Genomic DNA, 24,678 nt, shown 5'->3' on the forward strand with positions numbered 1-24,678 from the left:
TGTTCATGAGTTCAAGCCTCCCATGGGTTCTGTGCTGACAGCTCAGAGCCTGGAGCCTGCTTCTGATTTTTTGTTGTTGTTGTTGTTAATGTTTATTTATTTTTGACAGAGAGAAAGACAGAGCATGAGTGGGGGAGGGGCAGAAAGAGACAGAGAGGGAGACACAGAATCCGAAACAGGCTCCAGGCTCTGAGCTGTCAGCACAGAGCCTGATGTGGGGCTCAAACTCACAGACTGTGAAATCATGACCTGAGCGGAAGTCGGATGCTCAACCGACTGAGCCACCCAGGCGCCCCTGGGATTAATTTTTCTTAACAAGGCCTGTCCTAATACTTCTAGTCAATATCGACCTCTCCTCCTTCTATGCTCCCATTACTTTTTGTACTTCCATTATAGCACTCAATAATCTTGACTTGTGTATTTTGCTTTCCCAACAGGCAATAGACTTCTTAAAAACCACAGTACTTGAGAACTGGGATTTAACAACCCTCTTAAACGAGGTTTGAGATTTGAGCAGTGTCCAATGTCTATAGTTCCCCAACCCTGCCATGCACAGCATAGACCACCAAGTCCTTAATGCTACGAAGCCAGTATTTTCCAAAATGTCTTGACACTTAAACTTCCTTTGTATTCCAACTAGCAGTGCACTGATGTATTTGTCCCTTACTCCACTGTTAAGTGGCCTTCTAGAGTAGGCAGTAAGTACTGTTTTCATTCTCTTGGTTACTATCCCTCATTACAGCCCAACCACGTTCAAGGGACAAAGCGGCAGTTCAAGAGATAATGGTTGAAAACAGATGGGGTAACCTTCTCCCCCTAATGATGTGCCTGAAGACAAGGAGTGTCCTCATCTCATCTCCCCATTCCCACAAACTTCGACTCTCCACTGACAAAACCCCCCTGTCTCACCTATAGGCCTAATTATCTCAAAACAAGGGCAAATGCCCTCCCCAAATGACAAACGTTTCTCCTCAACCAAGACCTCAGATTTCCGCTGCCCCTGGATAAGAGTCTCCAGCCCCTGGGGAAGCAGAGAAAAATGGCCAGGTGCACCCAGCTCTCGATTCTGAAGTTAGATATTTCCCGCAAATATCACGAGCACAGGCTTTTCATATCTTTTTTGCGAGAGAATGTTTCCTCAGTGTACTGGCTTACTCCCTCAAAAGTAACCAATCTGTTTCACTTTTCAAGTCTCCCGACTTGGCCTCCCTCCGCTTCGGCCTTCCTCCTGCTGTCAACACAGCCGTTTCTCCCGGAGATCGCCCAACGCGCGTGGCCAGGCGGTTAGGGCGGCCAACGGTTTTCTAACGCGAGGGGGGAGCGCGAGAGGAGAGGCGGGAACCCGCCGGACCGAAGGGAGCAGACGCAGGGCGGGGCCAGAGCTAGGAAGGATCGCGAAGGAGCTGGGAGGCCCCGCCCTTTCCGTAGATATCTCTAGAAAACCGCGCAGGAGCCCGAAAACAAAGAGTGCGCACGCGCGGCGGCAGGGCCCGGGCATTTTGCTGCGTCACCAGCCGCCGCCCGGCCTCACCACCCCTCGCTCGCACGCACGCACGTTCATTTTCCGTCCTCGCGCCCCTTTTCCTACACTTTCCTCTTCTCCCCGATCGGAGGAGCCGCTCTCTCCGCGCGGTGCATTCTGGGGACCCAGGTCGAGCCCGCCGCCACCGTCGCCTGAGGGAAGCGAGAAGAGGCCGCGACCAGGAAGAAAACGCCGGAGTCGCCACCGGAGTAGAGTCGATTGCCCAGCAGCTGCCGCCGGAGAGGCCCGCCCACCCGTTCGCCCGTCCCCCCTGCCCCGTTCACGATGTGAGTGCGACACCCCGCCGAAGGAAGGTCGCCCCGGAGGGAGGCCGAGGCCGCGCAGGGGGCTGCCGGGAAGCCCCCCCCCCCCCAATCCCCCGCTTTCGACCCCCTCGGCTTTCTCCCTTCTGTGGCGGCAGTCGTTCTTTCTTGTGGTGGGAGGTCCAGTATCCTTGTTCCGGTTACCGTTGGCGGGTGGAGGACATTTTTCCTCCAGATGTCCGCTTTCCCCACCTCGGAACGGTTCCTCGCCTTCCCCGCGCCGGAAATCCCACTTTTCCTCCTTTGCCAGTCCCAGTTACTCTAACTCCGTAACTTAGCCTTAGGCCTTACTCTTCTGTGAGTTTTCTGCCGTGCGGGCTTTCTCAAGGCGCGGGGCCTCTTGGATAGCCACTTCGCTTTTGGGGCAGTCTGGTTCTGCCCCTCGGTGATGTTGGGACCAGGCCCTGGGCCAAGTGCACCTGTGGTGGGTGCTACCAGAAGGCTGGCGGTGCTCCCCGCAGAGCACCACGCGGCCTTCCGCCGTGAGCGACAGTACTGCTAGGCAACTGCGGGGAGGTCACACCGTCCCCACAACTTATTTTCCTTTCCGGGGTCGTGATTTCTTGGGTATGGACGTTTCCAGGCCTCCTAACTCCAATCCCTTGAAAGGGGGGAAGCTTGCCAAAACTCACCCTTGTCCATGGCTCGAGGAGTTAGCATTGAGCAGGTCGTTCCGCACGTGTCGAGTGGAAAGATACTTGTGGACGTTTTCAGTGTTCTGCATTAAACTTGAGGCGAGGTTGCATTATCCTATTTTAATTAAGGGTGAAATAGGTATGTAGTTGCCTTTTTGTTGCCTTTAAGAGCTTACATTTATTTACGTTGAGGTGACAAGGATTTTTTTTTTTTTTTTAAGAATTTTAGTTTGATGATGGTAAAGAAAAACCTTAGTGATTTTTTTTTTTTTTAAACCTAATAAAATTTTTGGCACTCCCACTTTCAGGGCTTACATTCTTTTCAGGAAAAACTCTGTCTTTCCAGATGTGAGAACTATCGGTTTTATAGGATTTTTTTTTTTTTTTTTTTTTTGGTACTAACTGCTCCCTGAAAGATACGTACAGAGAGTGATTGAAAGGTAACAAGTTTAATTCCTGTGAAAAGTAACGCACTTCCAAAGGGTTACTTAATGATACTGATGATGATTCTATTGGGTTAAAGGATACGCTGCTGTTGGTTAATGATGGAGAGCAAGCCTCTGGAACACAGTATTATTGTGTAAAGGGGACATCTAGAATTTTGGAAGGGTTGCCCCTCCCCATTGGTATTCAATATAATATCTTTATGTAAAGTAGCTTTCACTTTTCTTTGGAAAAGCTTTATTCCAAAAAATGTAGCAGGATTGTTAGTCTTAAGGTGCCTTTTATATTTTGAAACTCACTGAGGAAATAAATGCTTAGGTAAGCTGCCAACTGTTAATAGACTAATGTAGCCAAACAAAATACCTTTTCACTAAGAAATATGTTTAAAATTATTTGAAATATACTTTTGGGAGGTCACATGAAATAGTTAAATAGAGATGTTAAGTAAATAAATTCAAACCTCAGATGGAAAGTGTAACAGTATTCCAAAAAGCAGTCTAAGTTACAAGAATGCTTTCAACCTGAGTGTTTTGAAGACACCACATAAATCTCCTTTTTATTTTTATTTTATTTTTTTTTAACGTTTTTATTTATTTTTCAGACAGAGAGAGACACAGCATGAACGGGGGAGGGGCAGAGAGAGAGGGAAACACAGAATCGGAAGCAGGCTCCAGGCTCTGAGCTATCAGCCCAGAGCCCAACGCGGGGCACGAACCCGCGGACCGCGAGATCATGACCTGAGCCGAAGTCGGACACTTAACCGACTGAGCCACCCAGGCGCCCCATAAATCTCCTTTTTAAAATAAATGCCATCTTGCAAATTTAGGAGATCTTGTTGAACTAATTGTATTCAACAAACTTACTGTTTCAAGAGGAGTATTATGAATCTGTTATTTGAGTTAGAAAAACCCTTCAGTGGGTCTTCCAGTCCTGGGAAGAACCTGGCTTATTGATAAGGATCCATTTGTTGATGTTTGATATAAACATTTAAAAAAATTTTTTTAAGTTTATGTATTTGTTGAAGTAATTTCTACCCCCCAGCTTGGGGCTTGAACTCAACACCCTGAGATCAAGAGTCATTCATTCGCATGTTCTAAACATGATATAAACATTATTTTAGATGTGGAGAGAGACTTTTACGTCTGGATATTTTAAGAGTTTTAAGGTCTTTTTTTTTTTCTCATTTGAATACTCTTTAGTAGTGATTGTCTAGGTACATTTTTTTCGATCAGGTTTTTTTTTTTTTTTTTTTTTTAATTTTTTTTTTCAACGTTTTTTATTTATTTTTGGGACAGAGAGAGACAGAGCATGAACGGGGGAGGGGCAGAGAGAGAGGGAGACACAGAATCGGAAACAGGCTCCAGGCTCCGAGCCATCAGCCCAGAGCCTGACGCGGGGCTCGAACTCACGGACCGCGAGATCGTGACCTGGCTGAAGTCGGACGCTTAACCGACTGCGCCACCCAGGCGCCCCTCGATCAGGTTTTTAAGGTTTAGTCTAATAGTTTACATAAAAACTCAACCTGATTTTCGAGAAGGCTGAGATTTTAAGACCTCTCTCCTTCAAACTAGGGTGGGGGAGAAGGGAGGTGTGCTAGTTAATTGTTACTGCTTTTTTTTTTTTTTTTAAGCTATTGTAGTTCTAATTCTTTTTTTTTTTTTTAATGTTTATTTATTTTTGAGACAGAGGGAGACAGAGCATGAATGGGGGAGGGTCAGAGAGAGAGGGAGACACAGAATTGGAAGCAGGCTCCAGGCTCCGAGCCATCAGCCCAGAGCCCGACGCGGGGCTCGATCTCATGGACTGCGAGATCGTGACCTGAGCTGAAGTCGGACGCTCAACCGACTGAGCCACCCAGGCGCCCCTGTAGTTCTAATTCTAATTTGAACTCAGTAACCATAGATAGAAAGTAAATGTTTTTTTAAAGGAAAGGTTTTTGTTTTTATTTAAGTTTTTTTGTTCTTCTTTTTAGTAATCTCTACACCCAACGTGGGGCTCGAACTCAGGACTCGGATATCAAAGAGTCCCATGCTCCTCCAACAGAGCCAGCCAGGAGTCCCTGTTTTATTCAGTTTTGAGCTATTTGAAGTCATTCTTTCAGTGGTCTTATACTTGAATTAATAAATTGTCCAGAAACATATTGTGACTGTCTCTAACATTGGTTGAAATCTTGAATACTTTGCCATCATTCAACTTTATAGAATTGAGTCCTAAAAACAAAATCATTAGTTTTTCTTTAGCCTCCAACATAAATGGTAATAGTGAGTATATGCTGTATGGTTAATTTCTGTAGTTAAGGAAGAGTAACTGATGATGGTTTTTGTTCAGTGTTGATTTCTTAACCACTGTAACCTAGCAACTGGATTTTCTTTTTTTTTTTTTTTCTGTGCTTAGTTAGACTTTAACTAGAAAGCAGTAGAAACTGGAAGGGATAAATCAGTGCAGACCAGTATGTACTGTTAATTAAGATACCCATGTTTAATTGTATTTTCTGTTTTAAAATCTTTTTTTTTTTTTAATTTTTTTTTTTTTAACGTTTATTTATTTTTGAGACAGAGAGAGACAGAGCATGAACGGGGGAGGGACAGAGAGAGAGGGAGACACAGAATCAGAAGCAGGCTCCAGGCTCTGAGCCATCAGCCCAGAGCCCGACGCGGGGCTCGAACTCACGGACCGTGAAATCGTGACCTGAGCTGAAGTTGGACGCTTAACCGACTGAGCCACCCAGGCGCCCCTTCTGTTTTAAAATCTTGAAGCTATTATCATTTTGAGGTCTTAGGTGGTAGTGATTGTCACTTTTCAGGAAAAAATACTTTTGTGATATGAACTATTCAGAATTAGTCTCTAGCCCTTAAATTTTTACAATACTTTATCAGAGTTCTTAAATTGAAGATTGTTGCACCTAGTGTATTTTATTACAGAAATGCAATGTGTGTTGTAGTAAACTTTGTATTATTTACTCTGTAGATTGGCACTGATAGATTTTAAATTGAGGCTGACTTCTCTGCTTCACCAGGACACCTTTGAACTTCTGGTTTTTCAGGAAAATGCCAATTACTTAAATTTTTTTTTTTTTTAACGTTTATTTATTTTTGAGACAGACCGAGCATGAACGGGGGAGGGTCAGAGAGAGAGGGAGACACAGAATCTGAAACAGGCTCCAGGCTCTGAGCGGTCAGCACAGAGCCCGACGCGGGGATCGAACTCACGGACTGTGAGATCATGACCTGAGCCCAAGTTGGACGCTTAACCAACTGAGCCATCCAGGCGCCCCACCAATTACTTTAAATATTACCTTGAGCAGTAGTATGAACTCCTTCATATTGTAGTCCAAAGTCAAAATGTGCTATTAGGGATTTTCTGTGCAGTAGTTAATCTTCACATGTTGTCATACTTTATTGCTATAAAGTGTTTTCTTTGGGCCCTTTCTAACTCAGCATTTTAATTATCTTTGTGTACTGAAAGGATCTAAGTCACAGGTGTTCTTAAAATTTTTAATATGTATTAAGTTCCAGGATCTAGTTTTTCAAATACTAATTCACACAGTGCTAATTAGTATGAGGAACTGTCCCAAATAGGATTGGAACTCAGGATTTCTGACAGAAGCCTTATTTTTTCCACTTTACAAAAAGGGAGAATAATTTTCCAGGTGAAACTTTTAATTTCCAAAGAAATAACTATATCTCTGTAGTTTTGCTAATATCGTCTAAATTGTTTGTTAAACCTGTGTCACTTCTTGACATATGGTTGTGGAGCCCCAAGGCTCTGAAATTTGTGACGGAGGCAGTGAGACATTGACCTTGTTTGAATTTTATTTGTATGAAGAAAAATTGTTGTGTTTGCTTTGAGGATGTTTAAAGTGATGTGTGCAGAAGTAGGAATGTACGAAGGTTGGAGTTGGATGGAAGAAAGGCACTAAGTTTATCGGGGGAAATCCTGTCTTTAAGAACAGCTTTCTTTCATTTTTTTGTTTTAAATTTTTTAAGTTATATATTTATTTTTATTTAAAAAAATTTTTTTAATGTTCATTTTTTGAGAGAGGGAGACAGAGCATGAGCCTGGGAGGGGTAGAGAGAGAGGGGGGGGGGGGGGAGAGAGGGAGACACAGAATCTGAAGCAGGCTCCAGAGAGAGCGAGAGAGAGAGAGAGAGAGAGAATGAATCTGAAGCAGGCTCCAGGCTCTGAGCTGTCAGCACAGAGCCCACGTGGGGCTCGAACTCAACCATGAGATCATGATCTGAGCCGAAGTCATTTAACTGACTGAGCCACCCAGGTACCCCAAGTTTATTTTTTATTTTGAGAGAGAGAATGCCCAGCGGGCTCCACACTGTTAGCACAGAGCACAACATGGGGTTCAAACTCAAGAACTGTGACATCATGACCTGAGCCAATGTCAATAGTTGGACTGAACCCACTGAGCCACCCCTCACTTTTTTTTTAGAGTAGGAATTACCAAATAAAGGAACTAATATAGAGGTTTCACAAGTGTTCTTGGTTTACCCCTTTTTTGTCTTAGTAGGGCGTGTGTGTTTATGGTGTTGGCCAAAAGGAATAACAGTTCTGTTTATTAGGTAGCTAGGTCCAAACAACTTAAGTAATTTGCCTAACAGCCTAGTTAGTAGTCTTTCAAAAACTAATCCACGAAAGTTGAAATAAGTAGCTTCTTTTATAATCACCATTTAGTAATGGAATATGTATGTGTTTTGGGCATGTGTACCTTTTTCCCCCCTCAATGTCTATTTTTGAGACAGAGCATGAGCCATCGGGGCAGGGGCAGAAGGAGAGAGGGACAGGGGATTCAAAGCAGGCTTCATGCATTGACAGCAGCGAGCCTGATGTGGGGCTCGAACTTCCAGACCTTGAGATTATGCCTTGAGCTGAAGTCAGATGCTCAACTGATTGAGCCACTCAGGTGCCCCGGCACTGCGTAACTTATACCTTGAAGTCAGATTGGATACTTCCATTTCAATTTCTGTTTCCCGCTGCTTTTTTTTTGTAGCCCCCCCCTTTATTAAATTATAGCAACCACCAGAAATACAACTGTGCAAAGATGAAGGTTAATGGAGAGGGATGTAGTGCAGTCTACCTTGAAACTGAACCACTTGGTGTCTTGAATGAGATTGAGTATCACTAAATTTTTCTCAAACTTAAAATCTCAGCAGCCCTCTTAAGTTTCTCATGGTGCCCTGATGCACCTTGGCACATAATTTGGAAGCCACAGGAGTAGCATGTGTATTCAGATCACCTTTCCGGAAAGTTTTACGTGGTGGTACAACTGATGTACAGATGATCTGAAAGTATGAGAAGCAGATCTTGGGGTTTCTTTAAGGAAAGAATATGTGTGTAAGAGACTGGTTTTAGACATTTGTAGACAGGGCTTTTGAGGGAGGAAAAACTGCTCAGTCTATGAACCTGGAACTACTTTTTTCCCTTTATATAACAGAATTTCATGTTTCCATATCATTCCTCACTTACTACAAAGTGAAAAAGATTTACCACTGTCTTGATTCCCTTTTGCAAATGATAGACTAGTTTAAGCTAAGTTGAAAACTTAGTTTTAGAAAATCAGTAATTCTGAATTTTATAACATCTTTTTATTGCTGACTTTTTTTCTTGATTTTAATGTTTTCATCTGTAATCTTGATATTTAAAGATACTTAGAGATGTATTAAAAAAATGAGTGAATCTAGTCTTTAAGAAACTTCCTATTTAATAGAAATATGTTTATTCCTAAACCTAGAAGATATTTACTTGATTATTAAGCTCTAGTAAAAAGCTAGTTATTTGATTTCTGTTGTTTTATCTTAGAATTCAAAGTGATCTTTTAATTCAGACAAATAATCATGCTCCATTAACAAATTTATAAGAGGAAAAAAAGAATAAACTTGTAAGGAAACTGTCAATAATTAGTTAAGTACAGTTAATCCTTGAATAACACTGGTTTGAATTCTGTGGGTCCACTTAGGTAGATTTTTTTTTACAATAAGTACAGTACTGTAAATGTATTTTTTTTTAAGTTTATTTATTTTGAGAGAGCACATGCAAGGGAGGGGCAGAGAGAGAATCCTAAGCAGGCTCTATGCTGACAGTGCAGGGCTCAATCCCATGAACTGTGAGATCATGACCTGAGCTGAAATCAAGAGTCAGACACTTAACCCATTGAGCCACCCAGATACCCCATAAATACAGATTTTTTATATACACACACACACACACACACAGACACACACGTGTGTGTGTGTGTGTGTGTGTGTGTGTGTGTGTATACACACACACACACACATACACATATATATATTAATGTTTATTTTTGAGAGAGACAGAGTGTGAGCAGGGCAGGGGCAGAGAGAGAGAGGGAGACACAGAATCTGAAGCAGGCTCCAGGCTCTGAGCTGTCAGCACAGAGCCCAACGTGGGGCTTGAACTCACAGTCCATGAGATCATGACCTGAGCTGAAGTTGGCTACTTAACCAACTGAGCCACCCAGGTGCCCTGTTTTTTTAAAAAAGTTTTTTTAATGTTTATTATTTTTTTTAATGTTGAGAGAGAGAGAGAGAGAGAGACAAGAGCATGAGTGGGGGAGGGGCAGAAAGAGAGGGAGACAGAGAATCTGAAGCAAGCTTCAGGCTCTGAGCTGTCAGCACAGAGCCTGACAGGGGTCAAACCCACGACTGTGAGATCATGACCTGAGTCGAAGTTGGACACTTGACTGAGCCACCCAGGTGCCCCTAATGTTTATTATTTTTGAGAGACAGAGCAAGCAGGGGAGGAGCAGAGAGCGATCTTGTGATTTTTCTTAACATTGTTTTTTCTCTAGCTTCTTTGTAAGAATACAGTGTATAATATATATAACATGCAAAGTATGTGTTACTCGTGAGGGTCTGATCAACAGTAGCTAAGTTTTAGGGGTCATAAGTTCTTGGATTTTCAACTGCTTAGAGGGTCCCTACTCCTGTGTTGTTTTTTAAAGCTCAGCTGTGCTGATAACCAGAAAATGTTATCTTTTTTTGTTTGTTTGCTTGTTTTTGAGAACCTTGTCTTATGATATATTGCCTGTTTACACATTAATAAAGGCCACTAGTAATGGATCCGATCCCTTTACCCCCATATTTCTTAGGAGATTTTTGGACTAAATTTCATCTAACTTGAATTGTAAGCTTTGTCTATTTTGTTCATTGCTCTGTCTCCAGAACAATTCCTAGCCCCATGCTTAATACATATTTATTTATTGAATAACATTCAAACTCTAAATGTATTTTAGCTGTTAGACTTGTCTACATGAGGCCATTTTTTTAAGTTTCAAGGAAGCAGCTCATCTCCTGCACAAGTGGAGGAGGGGCAGAGGAGAGAGAATCCCAAGCAGCCTCTTTCTCTCAGACCCATCCTTCACCATCAAACTCTTCATGTAGCACCCCTACATGAGGTGCTTGATGGTGAGAGTTGAGCATAAAAGGGGTCTTTTACTAGTAGTCCTGTATTCTGCTCTGTCACATTTGAACCAAATTCAACTGTATCTGCTATAGATTAGAAAGTAGATCAGTGGTCAGTAGTTGAAAGATAAAGCTGATGAGAGCTACTTATAAATCAACTATCTGATTTTATATTCTGTTAATTGAGGCTTTGCTGTATTTTGGGAAACCTGGAAAAGAAGTACTACTAAATCAGTATATATTCTCCAAGTACATTTGACTTCTGAGTCCTTTATTTTGGGAATATTTATTTTGGGAATCGTTTATTGGTTATGTTTTGGATACACTATCTTTCTTAATTGTGGGTAATTGCCATTAGGTTCCCCTTTAACTGATTCTGTCCTACCTCCTCCCCAACAGTTTTTTAAAATAAGTTTATTTATTCTGAGGGGCAGGGAGAGAATCCGAAGCAGGCTCTGGGCTGACAGGCACCCACTGTTTGATTGATTTCTTCAACGTTTTTTTTTTTGTTTGTTTGTTTGTTTTGTTTTTTTATTTATTTTTGGGACAGAGAGAGACAGAGCATGAACGGGGGAGGGGCAGAGAGAGAGGGAAGACACAGAATCAGAAACAGGCTCCAGGCTCCGAGCCATCAGCCCAGAGCCTGACGCGGGGCTCGAACTCCCGGACCGCGAGATCGTGACCTGGCTGAAGTCAGACGCTTAACCGACTGCGCCACCCAGGCGCCCCTGTTTGATTGATTTCTTAATGAGACCATTAATTAAAGATAAAACAGATTAAAAATATTTTTGCCTATTGGGGCTCCTGGGTGGCTCAGTTGGTTAAAGGGTACAACTTTGGCTCCAGTCATGATCTCATAGTTCATAAGTTTGAGCCCCACATTGGACTCTCTGCTTTTAGCACAGAGCCAACTTCAGATCCTCTGTCCCCTTCTCTTTGTGTCTCTCCCCTGTGCACACGCCCTTGCGCGTTTTCTCCCAAAAAATAATATATATTTGCCTATTTTATCATAAAGGTTATTGTTAATTAGCATCTTTGTATCACATTTTTCAGTTCCTTAAATACTTTTACAGAAGTAGAACTTTTTTTAAAAAATTGTCGTTATTGCTATTTTCTCCAGTACATTTGTCTGTATGTTTTAACCAATTTTTTTTTTTAATGTTTATTTTTGAGAGAGTGCAAGTGGGATAGGGGCAGAGAGAGCAAGAGGATTCCAAGTGGGTTCCGCACTGACAGCAGAGAGCCAGATGTGGGGCTGAAACTGGAACCTTGAGGAATGTCCCATATGTTGGGGAGGGGGTTGGTTTTGTTTTGTTTTAAGTAGGGGATTATTTACATAGCATATGCAGAAGTGAAAAAAGTTTTTACATCCATAGGTATTTACTATTAAGGTGAACTGACAGACTTGGACAGTGGTTACAGGTTTTGTCAATGTTAGTATAAGGCTAGAGATAAATCCAATATAATTAGTTTATGAGCTAGTGTTCAAGCTAAACCTGCTCCTCTTTTGGTTACTAGAAAAAAAGGGATGTGAGTTTCACAGAAGACAAGCAGGATTTCAAAATCAAGCTCTCTTCCAGTTGAGTGAATATATGTGTTTTTTACTGGTTTTTGGTTACGTGTAGGGTCCCCTCTTGTATTTTTGATAGTTGAAATCAGCATTACCTAGTAAATGCTAAGCTTTGCAGACCACAAATATCTCTGTCCTACATGCTTGTTTTTATAACTCTTTAAAAATATAAAAACCATTTTTGGCTTCTGTGCCAACCCCTGGTTTAAATGATCATTTAATTTTGTTATTTGGAAAATGATTGTATTAGCTTGCATAACAAAGTACCAGAAATGGGATGACTGGGCCTCTTCTCCTGCGTCTTCACAAGCTCTTTCTTCTGTGTCCTAATCTTTTGTAAGGACACCAGTCATGTTAAATTTATGGCCCACCTTAAGATTTCATTTTAAAGATTCTCTTTCCAAACCTATTACTCACATTCTGAAGTCTTAATGTGAATTTGAGGAAAAGAAAAAGATCTCTGGTTCCAGTGTCTTCAATATGAACAAATTAAAGAGTAGTGTACTACTTGGCTTTTTATACAGCCATTGTAATAACCATGTCACCATTAGTGTGCTTGTCTAGAGTTTATTGAAATACTATTTGTAAAATGTTTTGGGAAAAGAATCCTCCTGTTAAACTAAGTGTAACACAATTTCAAAGTTAGACTTGGTTACACTTAAAAAGAAACTAGTCCCTGCTAGAATCATTTAATAACTTTTTTTATATGAAATTTATTGTCATTGGTTTCCATACAACACCCAGTGCTCATCCCAAAAGGTGCCCTCCTCAATACCCATCACCCACCCTCCCCTCCCTCCCACCCCCCATCAACCCTCAGTTCTCAGTTTTTTAAGAGTCTCTTAGGCTTTGGCTCTCTCCCTCTCTAACCTCTTTTTTTTTTTTCTTCCACTCCCCCATGGACTTCTGTTAAGTTTCTCAGGATCCACATATGAGTGAAAACATATGGTATCTGTCTTTCTCTGTATGACTTATTTCACTTCCAGTTCCATCCATGTTGCTACAAAAGGCCATATTTCATTCTTTCTCATTGCCACATAGTATTCCATTGTGTATGTAAACCACAATTTCTTTATCCATTCATCAGTTGATGGACATTTAGGCTCTTTCCATAATTTGGCTATTGTTGAGAGTGCTGCTGTAAACATTGGGGTACAAGTGCCCCTATGCATCAGTACTCCTATATCCCTTGGGTAAATTCCTAGCAGTGCTACTGCTGGGTCATAGGGAAGGTCTAACTTTTTTTTTTTTAAAAGTATAATGAAGAGGGGTGCCTGGGTGGCTCAGTTGGTTAAGTGTCTGTCTTTGGCTCAGGTCATGATCTCATGTTTCGTGAGTTCGAGCCCCACATTGGACTCTGTGCTGACAGCTCATAGCCTGGAGTCTGCTTCAGATTCTGTGTCTCCTTCTGTCTGCCTCTCCCCCAATCATGTTTTGTCTCTCTGTCTCAAAAAATGAATAAACCTTTAAAAAAAAAAAAAAAAAAAAAGCATGGGGCGCCTGGGTGGCTCAGTCGGTTAGGCGGCCGACTTCCGCTCAGGTCATGATCTCGCGGTCAGTGAGTTCAAGCCCCGCGTCGGGCTCTGTGCTGACTGCTCAGAGCCTGGAGCCTGTTTCAGATTCTGTGTCTCCCTCTCTCTGACCCTCCCCCGTTCATGCTCTGTCTGTCTCTGTTTCAAAAATAAATAAACGTTAAAAAATAAAAAATAAAAAAAAAGCATAATGAATATAATCCTCATCTACCTGTCATCCAGATTAAATGCTTAGTAGGCCTTTGCCACATTGCTTTATTTATCCTCTTTTCCTTTTCCTGGAGTCTTTTTTTTTCTTCTTTTCAAGTTTATTTTTGAGACAGCACGAGAGACAGTGTTTGCAGGGGAGGGGCGAAAAGAGGAGGAGACTGAGAATCCCAAGTAGCCTCCACACTGCCAGTATGGAGCCAGACACGGATCCCATGACAGCGTGAGATCATTACCTGAGATCATGACACTTCATCGACTGAGCCATGCAGACATCCCTCCTGAAGTCTTTTAAAGCAAACCCCATATACTTAAGTTTTCATCTTGAATGGACTCTCCCCCCCCCACCCCCCCGTAAAAACAATGCCTTTCATGCCTAAAAAAACTAACAATGATTTTCATATTCTCTAATATCTAATGCCCTGTCTGTATTTAGGTGGTCACAGTTTCAGTAATCTCTTTTTATGTCTAGGTCGGCGGGGGGGGGGGGGGGGGGTGGTTTGCAGACCAGGTGCATAAATTGGATATGTTTTGTTTAATGTTAGTTTATTTTTGAGATAGTGAGTGCAGCTTGGGGAGGGGCAGAGAGAGAATCCCAAGTAAGCCCCTCGCTGTCAGCGCAGAGCCCGATTTGGGGCTCCATCTCATGAACTGTGAGATCATGCATGACCTGAGCTGAAATCAAGAATCATGCTTAACTGACTGAAAAACTACTCAGGTGTCCCTCTACGTGTTTGATAACTCTTCGGTTTCTTTTAATCTAGAGCAGTCCCTTCTCTTCTTTATAGCATTGATTTAACAGTATTCTGGATTTCTCCCTTCCTCATTGTATCATTAAAAAAAATTTTTTTGGGGGCGCCTGGGTGGCTCAGTCGGTTGAGCGTCCGACTTCAGCTCAGGTCACGATCTCGCGGTCCGTGGGTTCGAGCCCCGCGTCGGGCTCTGGGCTGATCGCTCAGAGCCTGGAGCCTGCTTCCGATTCTGTATCTCCCTCTCTCTCTGCCCCTCCCCCGTTCATGCTCTGTCTCTCTCTGTCTCAAAAATAAACGTTTAAAAAAAAAAATTAAAAAAAAATTTTTTTTTCCTCTTCTTATAGACTGGAATTAAGTTTTCTATGGAGTATATCATGTTGCATCAGATTAGGAGGTTGTAGGTCTGGTTGTCCCACTTTTAGTGATGCTGAATTCTTTATTAACTATTAATTGTAAATTCTTTATTAACTATTAATCTAATCTTTAAAAAAATTTTTTAATGATTTTACTTTTTGAGATAGAGCATGTGTGGGGGAGGGGCAGAGAGAGGGAGACACAGAATCTAAAGCAGGCTCCAGGCTCTGAGCTGTCAGCACAGAGCCTGACGTGACGTGGGGCTTGAACTCAACGTGAGATCATGACCTGAACTGAAGTCAGACGCTCAACCATCTGAGCCACCAAGTGCCCCTAATCTAATCATTTTAATGGTTTCATCCATTGATCATTGCCAAGTCAGTTTAAAGGTTGCAAAATGGTGACACATGCCCCCCCCCCACAATTGTATTCCATTCCAAAGCTGAAATTCTATAAAGAAGTTTCCTTCTATGAATTGATCTATCTATCCAGTTACCATAAATAAAGTTTCATAAAGAGAAAGAAGGAAAAATGCCTAATTCTTTTTCTGTTAACAGCCAATTTGTAGAGAATTGGATCTGTAGCATCTTCTGGTAACCTAGAATTCTCATTGGCCAATGCAGGGAGACCCTTACTATTGCCTCTGGTTCTGACCTCATAGTTTTGTTTTGCTCTCCCCCACCCCCCAAGAGCCCGCAAGCGAGTTGGGGAGGGGCAGAGAGAGAAACCTAAACACGCTCCGTGCTGTCAGCGTGGAGCCCAATTCAGGGCTCAATCCCATGAACTATGAGGTCATGACCTGAGCCAAAATCAAGAATTGGATGCTCTGCTAACTGAACCACCCAGGTGCCCCATAACTGACCTCATAGCTTTTAATAGCTTCGTTTGCCCAAGATGTCCCAACCTCATCCCATCTTATGCCTGAGGTCAGTCATTTCTGTATAGGAAATCTGTTTCCTTTAGTTGGAAATAGTATTTTGTCACTGTGGTGTTCATTGCTCTGGATGATTTTCATTAGCGCTTTTTAAACATACTGTATGGTCACTTCAGTTTGAAAATCTGAACTTAGGGATGCTTGGCTGGCTCAATTGGTAGAGTGTGCCTGCAACTCTTGATCTCGGGTTGTAAATTTGAGTCCCATGTTGGATGTAGAGATTATTTAATAAAATCTGTGAACCTAGTCATTTAAAATTTTATCTATTAAGTTAGCAAATATTGTCAGTTAAAGACAGCATGTTGGGGCGCCTGGGTGGCTCAGTTGGTTGAGTGTCTGACTTCAACTCATGTCATGATCTCATGGTTCATGAGTTCGAGCCCCACATAGGGCTCTCTGCTGTCCTTGCAGAGACTGTTTCAGAACTCTGTCCCTCTCTCTCTCTGCCCCTCTCCTGCTCACACTCAAATACGTATTTTTTTTAAATGTTAATCACAGACCACTGTTTTGGAAAGAAAATGAGCTGCTAATGTGTGGTCTATTGTCACCTATTCATAAAACTCTCAATTTGTTAGCCATATTAACATAATACTAGAAGTTGTGATTCCTTAGTCCAACAGAAGTTTGGTTAGACTTTTCTTCTAAGGCATGTAAAAATCTGGTTTTTGTTTTTAATCTGTTGATAGATGCCTAAAGAAATAGCTTTACTCTTGCTGATTTGCTGGTATTTTTGGACTTTGAAAACTTCCATCCGTAATGACTATAACCCACTTCAGATCTGATATCAATATCCCAAAGTGGAATGTGACTAGTCAGATTTAACAGTTGTGTAAAAATGTTGGTGAGCAGTTGGTTGCAATTTTTTATTTATTGGAGGGACTTTAAACTGCTACTCCTTAGGGTTGGGAATTTCAGCATTTGGAAACAAAACAGTTCCTTTCATTTGAGTTGATTTATGAGTAGTGTCTGAACATAACGATGATTAATAGTTTTTAACTTATATCTTAGGTTTATAGAACAGTTCAAAAAAATACAAAGAATTCTGGTATAGCCAAATACTTCAGTTTTTAGATTATCAAAGCAGAACATGCTTGCTTTAAGAAAATAAGTGAAACCATTGAGAATTATGTGGTTCTGCTTCCTTGCCCTCATTGTCTTTCTGGTTCATTCTGTAGAGGCAAATGTAGTTGGGGTCTGTGTGTGAATTCTAGGAATTTTTACACATATAAAGATATTTGTCTAAAGATTACAAAGAACAACTTTATTTTTTTTTTTTTAAGTTTTATTTATTTTGAGACCGCGAACACGAGTGGGGAAGGGGGGGCCAGGGGGAGAGAGAGAGAGAGAGAGAGAGAGAATTCCAAGTGGGCTCCGTACTGTCAGCACAGTACGCTGACATGGGGCTGAAATTCATGAACTGTGAGATCATGACCTGAACCAAAACTAAGAGTTGGGACGCCTAACCGACTGAGCCACCCAAGTGCCCCATACGAGAACAATTTTAAAGAAAAGTATTTACCACATACAGTCTTTATCTCCTATTAATCAACTATATTTGACTGCATTTGCTTCTAGCAGTTTTTTAAGCCTATTCTAAAACATAATTTTAATGGATGGATAGAGTTCTAAGCAGCTGACACCATGAAGAGGACCAGGTACATTGCAGGAGACAGCAGAAGAATAATGAGGAAGCAAATACTCCAGGCTTCTTCTAGTATAGTATATATCCAATACATTTGTAGATAGAGTAGAAGATGAGGCTGTAAAGAAGCTTAATTCTTAAGTATCATTATTTAGAATCATTAAAGTTGGTTAAGAAAATTTGTTCCTCAAAAAAATGGTTGTTTGGTATAGTCAGAAATAAGCTACAGATGAGAACTTTCTGGAGACAAACACTATCAGTTTTACCCACCCAGCCACTGCCATGCAAGCTCCTGGCATTGTAACATTGTAAGTAAAAATGTTGAATACATATTTCAATATTTCAATTGACGGTGGATCAGTTCTGTCTGATTTTTAACGTTTATTTTTGAGACAGAGAGAGACAGAGCATGAACGGGGGAGGGGCAGAGAGAGGGAGACACAGAATCTGAAACAGGCTCCAGGCTCTGAGCTGTCAGCACAGAGCCCAACGCGGGGCTCGAACTCACGGACCGCGAGATCATGACCTGAGCTGAAGTCAGCCGCTTAACCGACTGAGCCACCCAGGCGCCCCAGTTCTGTCTGATTTTTTAATTCTGTGACATTGACATTGAGTAGCCAGGCTCTAAAGGAGTAGCACATAAATTTTGACAGGGCTACCTAATGGTTAGCCCTATTGAGCACTGATTCATTTTTTAATTCCTTCATATTCTGAAATTAGTTATAGTTGTGTTTTAACTTGGAATGCACTTGTTAAGAGTAAAGATGTAGGTGTTTTTTAAGTTTATTTATTTATTTTGAGAAAGAGCATGATCCCCTGTGAAAGTGGGAGAGGGGCAGAGAGGGAGAAAGAATCCCCAGGCAGCTCCACACTGTCAGTGCAGAGCCTGATGTGGGACTCCAACTTAGGTACCATGAGATCATGACCTGAACTGAAGTCAGATGTTTAACCTACTGAGCCACTCACTTGCCCCTAAGGATGTAGTTTCTGTTTGAAATTATAATAAGCTGTTTCCAAATAATCCGTCTTCTAATGGGAAAGAGAAATGTTACTTATATACCAAAATTTTGGAGGTTATGTAAATACTCAGTTAATGAATTCCAGCTTAACTTTGTCTAATTTTATCTCTTTGTAGGCAGCCTGCTTCTGCAAAATGGTACGATCGAAGGGACTACGTCTTCATTGAATTTTGTGTTGAAGACAGTAAAGATGTTAATGTAAATTTTGAAAAATCCAAACTTACATTCAGGTAAATTACCATTTTACATCATTGGGTAAGAAGCTTATTTCAGACAACCAAGTAACTTTGGCTTGCTTGTTTTGTTTTCACTGAAGTTATTACTAATCTTTATCTCTTTGAAGAGGTTCATTTTTTTTTCTTTTTTTTTTACACAGTTGTCTTGGAGGAAGCGATAATTTTAAACATTTAAATGAAATTGATCTTTTTCACTGTATTGATCCAAATGTAAGTAGTCTTAAGGCTTTAATTCCAGTTTAAATCATGAAGAAATGGACATAACATCAAGTACTCTTTTTAGCAGTAACCAGTAATTGTTTTTCTTAACAGTTCAGAGGCTATCTAGAGATTTATATTTTCACAATATTTCCCCTTTGAATTACTTTTCTGCAGCCCCCTTTTGTTCTTGCTGTCACTGTTCTTTAGGCTTGTCTTAGTCTAGCCTTTTAGAATTTTTAAACTATTCTGTGAATGTACCATATTTAGTCAAAAAATTTTTTTTACTTGATTTTTTTTTAAGGCTTTATTTTATTCACCGTGTGCAGGGAGGGAAAATTTTTTTGCAATTTGGATAGCTAATGAAATGTTTAGTAAGCTAGGGGATGTTTCTTTGCCTTTAGAGAAAATGTAGAGAAAAAAATTAGAGTTGAGGAATGACAAGCTACTTTTCTATTCTGTATGATACTGGAGAGATAAGTGGTGTGATAGTGCTTTTGTTTTTGTTTTTAGGATTCCAAGCATAAAAGAACGGACAGGTCAATTTTATGTTGTTTACGAAAAGGCGAATCTGGCCAGTCATGGCCAAGGTTAACAAAAGAAAGGGCAAAGGTATGTGTCTTTTCTTGGGGGAGTTTAACATTTTTAAGTAATAAAAGACACATTTGTTTTCCATGAGGAATATTATGTTTTTATTTCATAGTTAAGTGTTATTAAAGTCTTGTGTTCTTATAGGTTTTTTTCCTTGTTTTTTTTTAGTTTTAACTTAAAACCAAGTATGGTCAGAAGAAGATCAGTCACTAGATGCAGAACTTTTGTTGAATTCAAGAGGCAGATTTTGCCTAGAATCTAAAAGTTACATATCACAGAGGAGCATACTTGGTGCTACAAAAAAAAGTCCATTGTGCCTGAGAATAGTTCCTACCAATGAGTTTTGTTTTTGTTTCTAGTGGTTAGGATTGTTTAACAATTGTGAAAGAAGCTTCGTGAAACTATCTTTGCTAGTACTGCATTTGACTTTTGATTTTGCTAGTCTGTTCTTTTTTGTGTGTGTGTGTGTTAATTCCATGCCTCACTAATAACGAACCCACAGTTCAAGCAATGAAGTCTTAAGGTACATACCAATAAGTGTAAGTTAAGCTAATCATAGGGTGATGTTTGTATTGATTTGTAGCTTAACTGGCTTAGTGTGGACTTCAATAATTGGAAAGACTGGGAGGATGATTCAGATGAAGACATGTCTAATTTTGATCGTTTCTCTGAGGTAAGTTCTTGTAAATGGCATTTTTCACCTCCCTCTCTGTACATTTCTGTGTGAATTTAATTTGGTTTTAAAGCACCTAGTGGTATTTTAAGACCTGCATTATTTTACTTTCAAGGTCATTCTGCAGCAAAACCAAGTAAGATCTTAAAAATGGTCATTTAATCCTGAAGCTTAACATAGTATAATTTTTTTTAAAAATTAGTGGTAAGTTCTAAAGTTGATGTATAAAGACAAAAAATAAACTATACAATTCATGCAATATAGCTAGTTTCTATTCTAAACTGATTTTTTTAGGAGCGTGGATTGGTTTGCATTTTGGAGCCATGTAATATGAATATAAACCTTTAAACACAAAAATGGTAGTGAGATGTGCATGATAAGTGGTGTGTAAAGATGTTTTAGTTAGCAAAATCAAGGAAAGAATTTAAATACATATTGCCAAAGGCTAAAGGGGCAAAATCATTGATTTCCCTTTGGATAGAATAAACCTTGTGAAGTCAGGTTTTAATTGACTAGATTTTGTTATGTTTCTTTGAAAACTAAGAGCTAAAATAGTAAATATCTAGTGTCATGTTTGCAACTACTTAACATCTTACATGGTTCTGGCACCTTGATTTCAAATTAAAGAGGAAAAAGAAGATGGGGCAATTCTTTTCAGCTGTGCTATTCCCATTTCTTACCTGTAGTAATTGGTGCCGCCATTTCGCCCAGCTGTGCATGTCACAGCTTAACACTATTCTTTTACTGCCTGTATCCAGTATAACATTAGCGGCCATCTTTTTTTGGTTTTTTTTTTTTAACCTCCTGAATAGCTCTTGAATGTATTTAGTTCATCCTATTTCTATTGCCATTGTATCTTCAACACCTAATATTGTATTTGGCACATTTTGAGCATTTTTCTTGCTCAAAGAAACTTAACCAAAGTGTTCAACAGTGCTATCAGACGTAGGGAGACTCTTTAATAGTTACTCATATTATTTAAGACTAGATTGCCCAGAACTTTTACACTGAGCAATTTGGTGATTAGGGATCTTTCAAAGGCCCCTTCTAACTGTAAAGTGCAGGTGAGCGTAGATTTTAGAAGTTTTAAATTTTGTGTATAAAGTTGTATATGGTTATTGAATTTTTTAATTTTAGGAGATTTATAGAAAAGTTGTAGCTTGGGAAGATAAGTCCCTCCCCATCTGTTAATAGTTTAGTTTTGGGTTATATGTACTTTTTTAAATAATACATTGCTTACTTTATGATCAGAAACAACTAAATAGGAAATTAGTACTTCATGTAAGTATGTTGTTATTAGTCCCAATGTTTTGTATGTCTACAAGAGTACTTACATATGCAAGTGTATTTTCTCCATAATAATATGTGTCTTTTATTTCAAGAATCATATTTCTTTTCTGTTTTTAACTTTTATTGCTGTTTAGTCTTTGGTTCAGTGTTCAGGTCTTTTATACAACCTAATCATCCTGAAGGACTTTATTTTAAATCATTTATTGGTTCTTCACAATATTTAAAACTGTAGTGAGAATACCATAATACACATGCCACTTAGCTTAAGATACAAAGCTTTAGAACTACAAATGAATCCCATTCTTTTCCTTAGGCACCAGAGGTAAGCACTATTTAGGATTTCGGTGTTTAATTTCTATATCATATATAAATAACTTGCTGGATAAGTTTTAATAATTTCACTTTTCTTCAGTGAGAACTTAGTCTTAACTTCCCTACAAGTTGTCAGGATTTTATAATTTACTTTTTCCGGAAAGGAAGGTACTTAACATTTGTTTTGCTTTTTTTATTGGTGGAAATCTATGACAGACTTAAGGTTTATTCTGGAGCTTGCAACCTAATAATTAGGGCTTAATTTAACATCATTTTTAAAACTAATTTTTACACTTCAAATAGATGATGAACAACATGGGTGGTGATGAGGATGTAGATTTACCAGAAGTAGATGGAGCAGATGATGTAAGTCTATAAATTCTTTTCTCTGTTTACTTAAATAGTAAGAAACAATGTATTTATAGGTTGTTTTATATAGATTTAGGATTGCTTTTTTGCCACTTCTTGTTGGGTTGGTTTTTTTCCCCCTCTCTCAGAAATACAGCAAAAAGCAGATTTTAAAATGTGCTAATTTTTGAAGGATAGGTACCTACCAGGAAACTGGTGTCCCATGGGCCATTCTTAAGGGACCAGATTTTCAAGAGAATCATTGCATCGTATACCTTATTCAATTAAGAATTAATTTAGGGATTATTTTGACAGAGTTAAACAGGTTTTGCAGCAGAACTGGTCAGAAACTAGAGTAAATAGATGGACATTGTGAATCTATAAGAAGGATAAACTGGATCACTCTTCTCAACATTCCGCTCTGGCATCCTGCTAACATCTTCAAGAAAGTTGTTGAGTATAGTTTGAAAAATGTTTAGACAATTCAGCAGCTAGGGTTGGAGTTCTTTGTCTTCTATCAGTCCAGTGGTCTTCGCAGTGAGCTGTTTCCCTGTTACACTGAATGCTAAGAGAGAAGTGAAATCCATTTTATACTAAAATTCAGTCTACCCGACAGGAAGGGATTTAAAGGGTGAGCACCAATTCCCACCAAAAGGCACACATCTTACAGGAAGATAGATCCTCAGCTGTACATCTGTTCATCTTCAGTGAATCTATTCTTAAGTCCAGTGATTAAATTCATAAGCTTGATATAACCACATATTTTTGCTACTTTAGTAAAAGTACAGTGCTTCAGCTTTTTAAGGCAAACTGTTCAGTTAGCAGAGGAATGTTTCATCAACTTGGTAACTTTCAAAATTCTTCTTCTGCAGGATTCACAAGACAGTGATGATGAAAGTAAGTATCTTTGTAAAAAGTATGTTTTACAGTGATATTTCACATCAAAGACAAAACTCTGAAAATGGAGACATTAACTTCTTTATAATTCTTGAGAGAAAAATTATTTTTTCATGGCCTATAATAGCCAAAGCAGAAATTTGAATGCTTTGAGATTTACATTTAGAAAAGGCAAAAAATAATAAAACGACAGTTCCCTAGGAAAGTATTAACTCTGTTGTTGACTGCTTTTTTTTTTTTTTTTTTAATAAGACTTTGAAGTTGATTGTTCCCTTGTACTTCATACTAATCTTTTTTAAAATCTTTCAGAAATGCCAGATCTGGAGTAAGGAATGTTGTCATCACCGGATTTTGAGAAAGAAAAATAACTTCTCTGCAAGATTTCATAATTGAGAGAATTCCTGAGTTGATAGCTCTAAAGGCAGATGCTGTATTTGCCTCCTTTAACCCATTTTTCAACCTGTTTGTTTTTTTAAGGCTTCACTAAGGGTTGATATGTACCATTGTATGGGGCAGTTTTAAGTCAGCTAAGGCAATAACCTTATGCATGAACTTTTCCCAGACTTCCATGATGCTGTTGAGGTCCTAGACAATTGATACAGCAGTTGTGATAAATAAAAACATTTCACCTCAGTCTCCTTTACTTCATAACATAGATACTGACATGATAGGAAACTCTTGGCTTAGAAGAAAGAACTAAATTTTAGATTTTAGAACATGGACTCAAAAGTGGCTGATGAAACAAATTGGTTGATACCTTAAACTGGTAACTTGTTGTTCTTCTGGTATATCCTCCAGGATTATTCCACTAAAGTTTTATTTTTCAAAAAATTTACTTCACATTATTGTAAGTGATCACTTGTCAGTGTTCCAGATGTATCTTAGCTAAAACTAGTGAATGCCCTAACTTAGATGGTTTTGAAGCCTGTACATTTGGTATTGTTTGACCCTTAAACTTTTACATCTCTTAGCATGGAGGACGAAGAAAGGCTGTACATTGTTGCTTGAGAGTCTGTACATTTAGACCAAATTGTATTTGCACTGTCAGTATGGCAAATGAGTGAAAAAAATGTTAATACACTATTGGATTTTTTATTTCTTTTTTTGATTCAGCTTGTCCCAGGCTGAAAACCTCAATTTATGTTCATGACAGTGGGGATTTTTTTTTTTTAATGTCTACCTACATTCTTTCTAATAAACTGTTGGAAGACTTTTTGGCTGTCCTTTTAAGTGTCTGGTTTACTGTAATTTCATGTATTACCATTTACTGGAATGGAGTTTTTATTTGAGGAAGAATTGGGAATATTCCTCTGTTTGGAAAAAAAGAGGCTTGCTGTAATGTCACAGGAAACCTTTTAAAAGTGGATCTGTAATAGCAAATTGTAGATGCACTTTGCAGCAGTTGGAAAAGAAAGTGTTGTGATTTGATTGAAATAAAACTAAATGTGTTGTCCTCCTGTAAATGTTTGAGCTTCTGCATTTGGCAGTTTTTATTCCCTCTAACTTCTGTGTATTTGTCATAGCATAGAAATGCTTCCTATATCAGTACTTTATGTCTTATATTAAGGACCTGTGTTACAGGAAGTTTTAAGTGCTGGGGATACAAAGACAATCCTTCAGGTACTTGCTGTGCTCAGGGAGTCGCAGGCTAGACAAGAGCACAAACAACAAAATCTTGATAAATGGGAAGTGTGCCATAATAGGTTTGCATGGGACATTATGGTGGTTTAGAAGGGAAAACATTTTTTCTTTCCCCTGTTGAGTATATG

At 39.5% G+C, this 24,678-nt stretch overlaps 1 protein-coding gene across 2 annotated transcripts; it reads left to right on the forward strand.

The window, feature by feature from the left end:
• The first annotated feature begins 1,472 nt into the window (after positions 1–1,472).
• Positions 1,473–24,372, forward strand: PTGES3 (prostaglandin E synthase 3). Of its 2 annotated transcripts, XM_019454811.2 has the most exons (8): positions 1,477–1,809; positions 18,481–18,594; positions 18,741–18,810; positions 19,312–19,410; positions 19,973–20,062; positions 21,968–22,030; positions 22,885–22,909; positions 23,219–24,372. In XM_019454811.2, coding segments are annotated over exons 1-8 (483 nt in total). In that variant the 5' UTR covers positions 1,477–1,807; the 3' UTR covers positions 23,239–24,372. The 2 variants fall into 2 exon arrangements, with proteins under 2 accessions (XP_019310357.1, XP_019310356.1); XM_019454812.2 differs by lacking the exon at positions 21,968–22,030 and having other exon boundaries at positions 1,473–1,809.
• Positions 24,373–24,678: the final 306 nt, after the last annotated feature.

Source organism: Panthera pardus, unplaced genomic scaffold (genome assembly GCF_024362965.1).
Source record: "Panthera pardus isolate Hobbes unplaced genomic scaffold, ASM2436296v1 HiC_scaffold_6, whole genome shotgun sequence".
NCBI classification, from domain to species: Eukaryota; Metazoa; Chordata; class Mammalia; order Carnivora; family Felidae; genus Panthera; species Panthera pardus.

What these genes read in the sequence shown, in the direction of transcription:
- PTGES3 (XM_019454811.2), top strand. An exon ending in TTCACTGTATTGATCCAAAT is followed by an intron (nt 18,811 to 19,311) that starts GTAAGTAGTCTT and finishes TTTTGTTTTTAG; the next exon opens with GATTCCAAGCATAAAAGAAC. An exon ending in TAACAAAAGAAAGGGCAAAG is followed by an intron (nt 19,411 to 19,972) that starts GTATGTGTCTTT and finishes ATTGATTTGTAG; the next exon opens with CTTAACTGGCTTAGTGTGGA.